Below are 12,567 nucleotides of genomic sequence, written 5' to 3' on the forward strand. Positions count from 1 at the left end.
TGCTCAGCAGATAGTCTGCTTCTCCCTCTGACCCTCCATGCTCTCATGCCCTTTCTCTCTCTCTCAAATGGGTAAATAAAATCTTTATAAAAAAAATAAACAATGGACTTCATTCAGTAGAATAAGAAATTCAAATTTCTGAATAAAGAGAAAACAAAATCTTCTCCCCCCGCCAAAAAAAATTAGAATCTCTAGGGAAAACAACAACAAATACATGAAGTTATGATGCAAAAAAGAAGCAAACCAACCTGTGGAGTGCTAGAATGTAAGAACGTGACTGATTTTGTCACTGGGAACGTTTTCCTTCAAGTGGTGTAGGGACTGAGACAGCAAACCCTTGGAGAAAAATGTAATACTACCTGACTCGAACACGGACAATGTTTACATTATCACCATTGTGTAAATGATCTTTATTAGTTTTCAACTTTCAGAATGAACTTTGAGACAGAAGACGTAACTGTGCTTATAGGTCAGAATGTAAATTTTACCAACCTTGATAATATAAAAATAAAGGTATAGAAAGGTCCTCATTTTGGAAAATGGGAATTGAGAGACACATTGGCTAACACTGATACATCAACAAATAACTTGAAAGGAAAGGTTAAAACCAGTCACCTCTAAAAAGTAGTTCTAGGCTCAGGGAGTGAACTGTTATTATAAAGCTCTTTAGGATACACTGTTTTGTTTTGTTTCTTAAAACCATGCATATATTACTTTGATTAAAAAACAGTACCTGTTCATTTTACTTGATGCCCGAGATAAATGTATTGTCACTCTGTTACGGCCACTGATGCCCATCAGCCACTCTTTATGGCTACCTGGGCTGTGCTGTTTACATGTGAGTTAGGGACCATGCACTCCAGACAGTTCTGCCTTGATGATAAAGTTTCACCTATTTCAAGCTTTCCCTCGGTTAACATTAAGACAGAAAAGGAGGATTAAGTTCAGGAAATATCTCTCAGGGGAGTCACTAAAAACACACACATACACACACAGAGACTTCAGGAAATCAAATTTGTATTAGGACTATTTTAGCCGGTGCTTTCTTTATCCAGATTTATTTCCTTTCTGATCATTATGATTTTCACCTAAATAAGTTGCCAAAATACATTACCTCTGATTTTATATAACTGTAAAGTTAGGATATAAAAAGCATATAAACATCTACAAGTACCAAAACGTTTATGACCTTAGAACTTCATGATGCAGGAAAAGGGGCACAAATAAGGAATACAAATAAATTATAATCTAAAGAGTTACATACAATGCTTCCTTTGATTATTTATTAAAACCCACAAGTAAAGTGAAAGGAATGTTTTTAAGCCGTTATCAGCAATTGTGAACACAATCCGATGTGTTCTTCAATGTTCTGCTCACATCTTCCAGCTTAACAAGCACTGGAGACAGCCAGCTTCTTCAAATGATCCATGAATACCTGCAGGCTAACATCATCAGTTAGGATGGGTGCTCCTGTTTCCTGAAATTTAATGGTAAAGATTTATTGGCAGGTATCTGAAAAGCTGGTTAGAATTCATGAATTATTAAGGACCCTTCCACCACCCTGGAACACTCACAGTGTTACCCCCTCTGCTAGGTAGGAGGACTCTCGCCACTGCCATCCTCTGCTTAGCTAACTATTCTATCAACTGAAGCATAATTTCCCCACAAAACCCTTCTCCGACCCACTGAGGTCAGGCCATCCCTGCCACTACAGACAGTTCGGGCATATGCCCTTCTGCTTTAATCCTCTCCATAGTGCTGATGACTCGCCCAGAGTCTGGCTGCCCATCAAGCATGAGCTGCTGGAGGCCACACACCCTGTGTCTCACCTTCCCCATCACTCTGCCAGCATCTAACCCAATGTTCTTCATGCCCTGCTTACAAGAGAAGCTTGTAGGGTGGCATATTTACTAATGAGTGGATCAGGATCTCCACTGAAAAGATGAATATCTGTACTATCAGAAAATGTTCATGATTTATGTAACGTGAAGGGAAAAGAACTGAATAGAAACCTTGATTTCTAGTAAGATCCCAAATTTGTAAAAAATAAGTAAAAATATACATAATATACACATTTTATATTACCTACAAAGAAGCTGGAAGTACTTAACTCTAGATAGTGGCATTATAAGTAATGTTAATTTTCTTTCTTAATCTTTTCTTTAACATATTCAAATTTTCCAAAATGATACTGCACTACTATTAGGAAAATATAAGCATAATTAAAATTTTATAAGATGCCTTCCGGGAAGAAGGAGTACCTGTGCTTTTCTCTATTCCTTCCACTAAGCACAACTAGAAACCCTGGGCATTTTATATAAAAGAAACATAAGACTATGAAAGGTGGAGAGAAGAGAGCAGACAAACCAGGGCCCTGAGTCCCAAGGAACAACACAGTGATGAGTGCCTTGGGTTTCCTTTTTGCCTCATATATCCCAGGCCTGGAGCTGAAAAGGTTGGAAACAATCACTGGACACAGACAAAACCAGAGAGAAAGCCAACTTTCTCTAGCTAAAGGACCAGCATAGCCTAGCAAGACAACAAATGTTAGATAATAACTCCAGCCAAAGGTGATAGAAAAAAATGTGGCCCCACCCACACCAGCAAAGGCTGAGTGAGCACCGTAGACTGCCACCCTCACAAGACAGTAACAAGGGACCCCCAACACCCCTACCAGGATGCTCTCTGAGAAGGCTAAGTATGGCACTGGGAACTTCCTCCCCAACGGCCAAGGGGATGTCTCCCTAATTGCCATGGTACCAGTAGAGACAATTTGGGGAGCCTGCACTTCGACCCAGACCTGGCAGTAGTAAGATGTCCTCTGTGCCCCCTGCATTGGGTATCAGAGGTGGCCTAGTGGAGAGTCAGCACTTTCACTACCATCCAACACTAACAAGGCCATCTCCATGGTGGGATTAGTGGAGACTAGGTGGGGAGCTGGAAACACCCATCCCCACCCAACAGTAACAGTGAATTGTCCCCCACCCAGATGTCATGTCAAGAGGCCAATGGAAAACCTGGTTTGCTATCCGGCAGTAATGAAACAATGTCTTCCCCAATTCTCTCCCAAAGCAGCATGATTAAAAGCCAGCTAAAACAGCCGATTTCAATAGATCCAGGGTCTCATAACAAACATGTAAATGTTCACATTTCAATCAAAAATCACTTGTCATACCAACAGCCAAGATCTCAAAGTGAATGAAATACAGTCAGCAGGTATTAACACCAAATTGACAACAGTGTTAGAATTATCTCACAAAGACTTCAAAGCAGCTCCAATGAGCAATTACGAACATACTTGAAACAAATGAGAAAACAGAAAGCCTGAAAGAATGTCTCAGGAAAGAAGTAGACATAAAGAAAAACCAAAGTAAAGTTTTAAAACTGAAAAATACAGAAACAAATAAAAAGCTCGGTGTGTGAGTTCATTAAAGAAAAGGAACAGAGGGTTCTAGAGGGGAGGGGGTGGGGGAATGGGTTAGCCTGGTGATGGGTATTAAAGAGGGCACATTCTGCGTGGAGCACTGGGTGTTATGCACAAACAATGAAACATGGAACACTACATCAAAAACTAATGATGTAATGTATGGTGATTAACATAACAATAAAAAATTATAAAAAAAAGAAAAAGGAACAGAGACAATAATCAGTGAACTGGAAGATAAAATAATAGAAATTACCCAACTGAAAAATAGAAAACAGGTGGGAAAAAAATGAACAGGGGACCAGGGACCTGTGGAACCACAAAAGGCTTGACATGCATGTCACTGGAGTCCTAGAGAGAAAGGAAAAGGAAGATGGGCTGAAAAACTATTCAAAGAATAATGGCTGATAACTACCCAATTTTGGCAAGAGAGATAAATACACAGAATCAAGAAGCCAAGCAAATTCTCAATAGGATATATCCAAAGAAATCCACACCAAACGCAGGGTATTTAGACTTCTGAAAAACTAGTATTAATAAAGAAACAATCTTGAAAGCAGCCAGAGAAAAATGACATCTTACCTATAGGGGAAAAACAATAATGACAACGAATTTCTCATCAGAAACCAGAGAAGCCAAGAGAAGTGGCAAAATATTTTTCAGATGCCTAAAGAAAAGGACTGCCACCAGAATCCTGTATCTAGAGAAAATATCCTGCCTGAATGAAGGGGACATCAGGATTCTCAAATGAAAGAAAACTAAGAATCTATCATCAGGAGACCTAAAAGAATGGCTAAAGGAAGATCTCTAAACAAAAAGGAAATGATAAAGAAAGAAACTCGGGAGTATCAAGAAGGCATACAGAACACAGTAAACAAAAATATGGATAAATATAATAGGACTTGCATCTTCTCTTGAGATTTATAAATTATTTTTGATGGTTGAAGAAAAACTGTAACACCGACTAATCATGTAGAAGAAATACTTAACACAATTATAAATGGGGCAAGATAAAGGAATATAAAGGGGAGTAAGGTTATTTTAAGGATTTTATTTATTCATTTGAAACAGATAGAGACAGATAGAGAGAGAGGATGAGCAGGGGGAGAGGCAGAGGGAGAAGCAGACTCCCTGCTGAGCTGGGAGCCCGACGTGGGGCTTGATCCCAGGACCCAGAGATCATGATCATAATCCAATTATAAAATGAATAAAGATTTCATTGAAGAAAATATATAGATGGAAAAGAAGTACATGAAAAGATGCTCAGCATCATTAGTCATTAAGAAAGTGTAATTTAAAACAATGTTATACCACTACACATCTATTGGAATAACTAAAAATCAAAATAATGACAATACCAAATGTTGGCAGGATGCAGAGAAAATGGATCACTCATACATTGCTAGTGGGGATGCAGAAGGAGGCAGTCCACTCTGGAAAACAATATGGTAGTTTCTTAGACTAACCATGTGACTACCATACCACTGAACAAATGTACTCCTGGGCATTTATCTCGGAGAAAGGAAGACTTCTGTTCGTGAGAAACCTATACATGACTATTCATAGCAGCTTTATTCTTAACAGTAAGGAACTGTGAACAACCCAGATGTCCTTCAACAGGTGAACGGTTAAACAACTACAGTACATCGATAACAACTACAATGTATCAATACCACAGAATATTACCTGGCAAGTAAAAAGAAACAAATTATTGATGCATGCAACAACCTGGATGAATCTCTAGACAATCATGCTGAGGGAAAAAAGCCAGTCCCCAAAGGTTACATACCACGCGATTTCACATACATAATATTCTTGACAAAATCATAGAAGTGAAGAACACGGCAGCAGTCGCCAGGTGTTAAGAGGTGGAGGCTGGAGGGAAGTGAGAGTGACCTATACAAGGGCAAATGAGAGATCCCTGTGGTGATGGAAACGTGTATCTGGACCTTACCTATGTCAATAGCCTGACTGTGATACTGCATTATGGTTGTGCAAGATATTCCCACTGGGGGACACGAGGTGAAGAGCACAGAGAATCTCTCCATATTACTTCTGACAACTGCTTGTAAATTTACAACTGCCTCAAAACAAAGTTTAATTTTCAAAAATGCTATAAGAAAAGAGGGAATGGAAAGACTTGAGAGAGACATAAATGTTGGGAATAAGTAGCTAAAGGAGACAGAGGCTGAAAAGTGAGGAGGAGATAGAGCCAGTGGTGAGCAGGTGTTTTTGCCCCACATCCTTGGGAGAGAGAAGAGTGGGGTTGGGGGGCAAAGGGGGATCTGGGGAGATGTTGCCATGTCTATGAAGAGAGCCAAACGCAGGTCACACTACAGTTCTGCCCTCTGGCCCGAATCTGTCATATTAGGCTGTGTACTGCAGAAGGGGATCCACACGAGGTGCCCCCTCTCGTCTCAGCTATGTACTGAAAGGTTTTTCTCCCCCCCAGCAAAATACCTGAGTTAGTCTGTCTCTAAGGCCAAAACAGATCCATTTGGTAACTAGTTTTTCAAAAAGGAGCCTGGCCTCCTCCCCAGATACCTGACAATTTCTTTCTTTTTTTTTTTTTAAGATTTTTGTTTATTTGTCAGAGAGAGAGAGAGAGCACAAGCAGGAGGAGCAGCAGAGGGACAGGGAGAAGCAGGCTCTTCACTGAGCAAGGAGCCCAATGTGGAACTCGATCCCAGGACCCTGGGATCATGACCTGAGCCGAAGGCAGACGCTTAATGACTGAGCCACCCAGGCGTCCCCTTGACAATTTCTTACCTGTCCCCAGGCATACAGGTTATTGTGTGTCTGAGATGGGTTCACTTTGGACAAAAGGAATCGAGCCTTTAAAAACACAAGAGATTTAAAGATTGTAAGTGACATTAATATTGGTGTAATAGGAAAAAAGTTTTTACCACATTTCCTTTTGTTAAATTAGCTTTTTTTTTTTAAAGATTTTTTTTATCTATTTCTGTGTGAGAGGGAGAGAGAGAGTGAGAGTGAGAATGCACAAGCAGGGGGAGTGGCAGGCAGAGGGAGCAGCAGCTCCCCACTGAGCAAGGAGCCAGCTGCAGGACTTGATCTCAGGACCCTGGGATCATGACCTGAGCCGAAGGCAGACGCCCAACCGACTGAGCCACCCAGGCGTCCCTAAATTAGTTGTTTTTTTTTTTAACACCACAAAGGCACCCATTTCATTAGTGTAAGCCAATGACTCTCTATTTATTAGGGTTCCTGAAGCATGAAGTGTTTTATTTTGGCAATCCTCTACTTTTACATTAATGTTACCACTCATTTAATAAGTCATATTTGGAAGTTTGCCCGAGTGTCAATTTAAGTCACCACATGAAATATTAACCATGCCGTTTGGATATACAGCCATTTACCTCATGAAACCACCAGAACACGAGAGCTGGAATTCAGCTCACTCACCTGGCTGCCTCCGTGCTCCGTGTTAATGTAACGTGGCATGGGGAAGCGCGCTTGCAGAATCTCTTGGGCATCATCCAGTGGTGCTTGCAGGAGGTGCTTGAAGTTTTCATACTCAGCCATGTCCTGGTACCCAGCTTTACGCCACTGGGCTATGGTCTGCACCAAGACAAACCAACAACCAAAACCATTGTGGAAACATGGAAACAACAGTCTTTTCTGACACTCCTGACATTCTAACACTCCCACTACCACCCAGAACTTGTTTCCAGTGAAGAAGTCATGTCAAGAACGACGAGGTGCAGTAGGTAGCAAGGGGAGCTGGGTAGGACAAGTGTGAGTAAGCAAAGAGATGCAGCCAGGACACCCCCACCTACACAGTTCTCCCAGAAACGTCAGAGCCATCAGTCACACCTCTTCCCTATCTACCTGTACATACCAACCATCTAAAAACACCCAGGGAACAGCTGTCCCGAGGAGCCACCCGGCCTTTCCATCTCCACTGCCATCACTGGGTCCAGCCGCCCATGTCCTTCCAGCTGGTAGGGAAAGGGATCTATTGGCTTCCTACATGGAATCCATCCCCTCTTTCTCTTCCCTAGGGGCACATCTCTACGCCTAACTCCAGTGCCTAGTGTCACCCAGACTCATCCCTAACTCCCCTGGGCTCTGAGTTAGGACACCCTTGGTGGGGGAGAGAAAAGCTGCAAGGATCAATGCACGGGTGTTCATTAGGCAAGTAGAAGGCAATATCCTACAGCATAGAAGGTAAAGCCAATCTCCCCACCTCAGCTGACACTGTGTCTCCCCCTCTTTTATCCCCATTGGCAACAGCTCTAGAAAATGCCTTGTGCACACAGGAAATCAAGAAATATTCGCTAACTGATTAATATAACTTTAGAAATAACCTAACGTGCATTCACGTGTTATTCAGGGGACACTAAAAAAGAAAACAGCAGAGAGGGGAAAGGGAGTAAGAGGATGTAACGAGTGATCGATGGGTTTCAAAAACAGAACTGTTAGTCTGATACCAGAAGGAAGATTCTCTTTAGGTGCTTCCTTCTGCAGCCTGCTCTCCCCTTTTCAGAGTTTCCAGTAGTATTTTTCAGGTCTTAATTTCTGACTGACTGGTAGCATAGAGGAAATGCCCATAAGCTTGTTTGGGTCCAAGAGTTCATCCGAACACCCACAACCAGCAGACATGGGGCTTTTGGAGAGTGAGAACCATGTCACTGTCTTTGTCTTTAGAAACCATCACTTGCATGCACACAGACAGTACTCAATAAATGTGTGAATGAGCAGGATGGGGGTTGTGGTCAGAAAGTCTTTAAGGCTGAGCTGAAGGCATAGAAACCTACATCATTATTGCTCCCATAGGAACCAGTGGGAACAGCAGTTGGTCACCCAACGGGCAAGCGCCTAGCAGAGTGGGTGTTAATATGCTGAAAAAAGTTAAAAACTGTAAAATGCATATTACTATCAGAAAACGAATTCGTCCTAAGTTATTAAGGGAATTCTGAAATACAATGTATGCCTTTGCAGAACATTTGAAATCACATCTAACATATAGATAGACTAGGAAGTCAAGTCAATCACCAAAGCAATTTATTGAAGGTAGAGAATGGACAACAGAAGGAAAAGGATTTATCAATGAACATAATGCTCAGTTAAAGGATTTTCTTCAGAGGAGCCATTCCCTTCCTTAGGAAACCCCTCTGAGGAAGAAAGGGGCTCCCCCCTGAAAGCCATCCACAGTCATCCTAGGGATCCACAGACCAGTGTAAGGGTCAGGGTGCCATGTTATTTCATCAAAGAAAAACTGCAGTCCCAAATTTATTGTTTTTGGTGGTTTTTTTTTTTTTTTTAAGATTTTATTTATTTGTCAGACAGAGAGTGAGAGAGAGAAAGGAGAGAGAGCACAAACAGGGGGAGCAGGCAGAGGGAGAAGCAGGCTCCCTGCTGAGCAAGGAGCCCAATACGGGACTTGATCCCAGGACCCTGGGATCATGACCTGAGCTGAAGGCAGATGCTTAACTGACTGAGCCACCCAGGCATCCCCAAACTTATTGTTTACTAATAAATCTAATGTAACTCCAAAAGGACAGCAGTGTCTGTCAAGAGTCAACTAAGGGAAAGTACACTGACCTTGTCTTGCAACTCGAAAAGCAGTAAGTTAGAGTGATTTAAAAGGACCACCTGAGATTTACTTACAGCAAATATAATTAAAATTACTGAGTATACAAATACCCCAGGGACCTGAAAAAAAGATTTAACCGCTATACTCATTCTAATAAACAGCGGGTCTTCTAAGCCCCAATTATTCCAAATGTCACAAAAACCTAAATTAAGAAAAAGAAAGCCAAAACAATAGTAAGGAAAGAAATTAGTATCTTCTTACCTCACCAAGATAAATGACAATTTGGAAGAAAGTATCCATCAGCAAAATTCTGTCGGCTAGAATGCTGCTGCTGTCCAAGAGTACTGGCTGAAGAAGAAGGGAGAGAGACAGCGTTGGTCTTCCCCCTGTGCCCCCGACGGCGACCGCTCCACCCCCCCCACCTAGGTGGTCTACACAACGGCTACGTACGAATGGCACCCAGCACAATGGCTCTCTCCATCTTTAAGGAAACTCCTGCTTTCTGCTCCCTGACCCGGCAGTTCTAGGTATCAACTTTGTATGAGAAAGAGGCTCCAAATAATCCCTCATCAACTGGGAAGAGAGATTAAGGACATCTTTTGCTCCAGGAACCAGAGATAATTCTAAACATTCTCAGTTTTGTGTTAGAAATGTATTTTATCTATTGGAGACACAGCCTCTCAAATCTATTGCCATAGTTGACTGAAAACAGCGATGCCTGTATGAGAAAGAATAGCTTGTAATAGGAGTTTTAAAAGTTTATTACAACAATCCATTTTATTATAATTTCTATTTCAATGATAAAAGTAATGTACTCTTTAAGGAAAATTTGAAAATTTGTCTCCAAGTCCAACAAATATTCATCATTTATCTTCACATAGTTTTAATTCTTGTATGCTAAAAAATACATAATTTAGGAAAGTTTCTATTTTGATTTTTTTCATGTAATTTTATTTTTTTTAGTAATATCTATACCCAATGAGGGGCTTGAACTCACAACCCAGAGATCAAGAGTCCCATGCTTGGCCGACTGAGCTAGCCAGGTACTGCCCCCTTTCTAAAATAATTACATTCGAGGCTTGTATCTTTTTTCTTCTTGCTCTTTTTTTTAATTTTTATTTTTAAGTAATCTCTAAGCCCAACGTGGGGCTCGAACTCATGACCCCAGGATAAAGGGTCGCCTGCTCTACCAACTGAGCCAGCCAGGCTCCCCTTCATATAACATTTTAATATTTTATCACATTACATAAACTTTGTAAATATTTCTTAGATTACTTATTTTCCTACTATTAAACACTTGGATTGTTTTCTAATCTCTATTATAATAGTTCATTTTCCTATTTCGTTGAACAAAGCTTTTCCTATATGTCAGAGGATTTCCTTCAGGCACAAGACATGGAATTACTGGGCCAAAGTAACTGGAAAAAAAAAAAGTACCTACGTATTTTTATGTTTTTTTTTTTTTAAAGATTTTATTTATTTATTTGAGAGAGAGAGAGAATGAGAGATAGAGAGCACAAGAGGGAAGAGGGTCAGAGGGAGAAGCAGACTCCCTGCCGAGAAGGGAGCCCGATGTGGGACTCGATCCTGGGACTCCAGGATCATGACCTGAGCCGAAGGCAGTCGCTTAACCAACTGAGCCACCCAGGCGCCCCTTATGTTTTTTTAATATATAATCCTGCCTTCCACAGATAATAGCTTTCTTTATATGTCCTGTGACTTTCTCCTATGTGTATTTTTTAATACTCAGAATTAATGTTAAATTACTATAAAGACTCAAAGTTTTCTTTTTTTTACAGCTTTGCTCTAAGAGTAAACTTGCTAGAAAAAAAAAAAAAAAACAACCTGTATTACGTGATTCCAATTCTGACAAAAGCATTCAGGTAAACCTCACCTCTGGTGGCCCGTGGAATGAATAGGAGTACAGAATGGGCTGGATCATGATGAGGGACTGGGTTAGATCCTGTCGGGCAAAATGGTGTCTGTAATACGATGACTCATCAGGACTGTTGTTAAACACTTGGAGAAATGGAGATCTTCTAAGATGGAACATGAACTGCATTTACAAAGAAAAAAAAAAAAAAAGACAAATGCATACAGCTGTAACTTTCTTAGACACCCAGACAGTGAGCTTGCCTCAGGTCTCTGAAAGAGAAGCTAGACTTTCAGACAAAGGCCTATGAATTCCTGTAAGCAGAAAGTACAATGGTAGTACCAAGGCCTGGAGGAAGAGGGAAACGGGAAATCTGCTGTTTAATAAGTATAGTTTCAGTTTTGCAGGATAAAAAAGTTCTGGAGATCTGCTGCATAACAATGTGAACATACTGAAAACTACTGAACTGCACACTGAAAAATGGTTAAGAAGGTGTTTTTCACCACAATTATAAACATTATTTTTAAGAAAGGGGGAGGGGCCCTGTGGGTGTGTCAAAGCTTCCACAGGTAAGGGGAAAGGCAAAGAAGAGTTTATTTCTGGAGTCACTAGGCCAGGCTGCAGACAGAATGTCTGCTCTAGAGAGGCCACAGTGCCGTAAGGAAAAGGCACACTCTGGGCAGCCACAACTGTTGTGAGCACAATACCAGAAAGTACTAGTAGGATGGGGTGGGGATGGAGGGGCAGCAGGAAGCTTCCCAAGCCACTGGGGTCTGAAAGATGTTCATGAAGAGGCCAGAGGAGGGGACTCCAGCTGCATGAGAGGCACTCAGGCTGGTGCACTGGCATCAGGGGTGGAGGGAAGAGAGGGATAAGAGAGGAGGCTGGAGAGGTATGTTCTTTACCCTGAGATCAGAAGGGGCAAGTCAGACTTTTAGCTCTCTCTAAAGAGGTGCCAATACTTAATAAATAAAAATAGAAATAAAAACAAAATAAAACGAGGCACCTGGGTTGCTCAGTTGGTTAAGAGTCCAACTCGTTTTTTTTTTTTTTAAAGATTTTATTTATTTGACAGAGAGAGAGCGCACATGCAAAGGCAGGGGGAGCAGCAGAAGGAGAGGGAGAGGCAGGCTCCCCGCTGAGCAGGAGCCTGTGTGGGGCTCGATCCCAGGACCCTGGGACCATGACCTGAGCTGAAGGCAGATGCTTAACTGACTGAGTCACCCAGGCGCCCCAAGGGTCCAACTCTTGATCTCAGCTTAGGTCTTGATCTCAAGGTCATGAGTTCAAGCCCCACATTGGGAAAAAGAGGTGCCAGAACATGAAAGTGAGCTGCTTTGAGAAGTATAAAGCTTCCTGAGACTCCAAATGTTGAACCATTGGTTCCTACATAATAATCATGGCTGATAATCAATACATCCTGTGTGCAAGGCGCAAAGCACTTGAAAGAATGATTTAATTCTTCTAATATACCCACGAAGCAGGTTCTCTTACCACCTATAGTTTATGGGTGAGCAAACTGCGGGGTTGGCAACTTGCCTAAGGCCACTCACACTGAGGGGCAGAACCACTTTATTCTAGGCATCTGGCTACAGAGACTGGGCGCCTGACCTCTAACCTAGATGCCTCGACGAAAGGAATCTTACAAACCACCCCATCCGGTGGTTTTCTAACTGTGCTCTTCGGTCTAAGCGGGTCCATTGGGCCCAAGAT

General features: G+C 41.6%; 1 protein-coding gene across 2 annotated transcripts in view; it reads right to left on the reverse strand.

Moving 5' to 3' along the window:
- Positions 1-392: 392 nt before the first annotated feature.
- Positions 393-12,567, reverse strand: part of SEC23B (SEC23 homolog B, COPII coat complex component) — a 39,778-nt gene continuing 27,603 nt past the window's right edge. For both annotated transcript variants that reach the window (XM_027621791.1, XM_027621792.2), the window contains exons 16-20: positions 10,876-11,037; positions 9,243-9,329; positions 6,848-7,003; positions 6,194-6,259; positions 393-1,477 (exon numbers count right to left, since the gene is read on the reverse strand). In XM_027621791.1, the coding sequence (XP_027477592.1) occupies positions 1,388-1,477; positions 6,194-6,259; positions 6,848-7,003; positions 9,243-9,329; positions 10,876-11,037 (561 nt within the window). In that variant the 3' untranslated portion in view covers positions 393-1,387. The remainder of the gene's footprint in view (positions 1,478-6,193; positions 6,260-6,847; positions 7,004-9,242; positions 9,330-10,875; positions 11,038-12,567) is intronic.

Source organism: Zalophus californianus, chromosome 8, assembly GCF_009762305.2.
Source record: "Zalophus californianus isolate mZalCal1 chromosome 8, mZalCal1.pri.v2, whole genome shotgun sequence".
NCBI classification, from domain to species: domain Eukaryota; kingdom Metazoa; phylum Chordata; class Mammalia; order Carnivora; family Otariidae; genus Zalophus; species Zalophus californianus.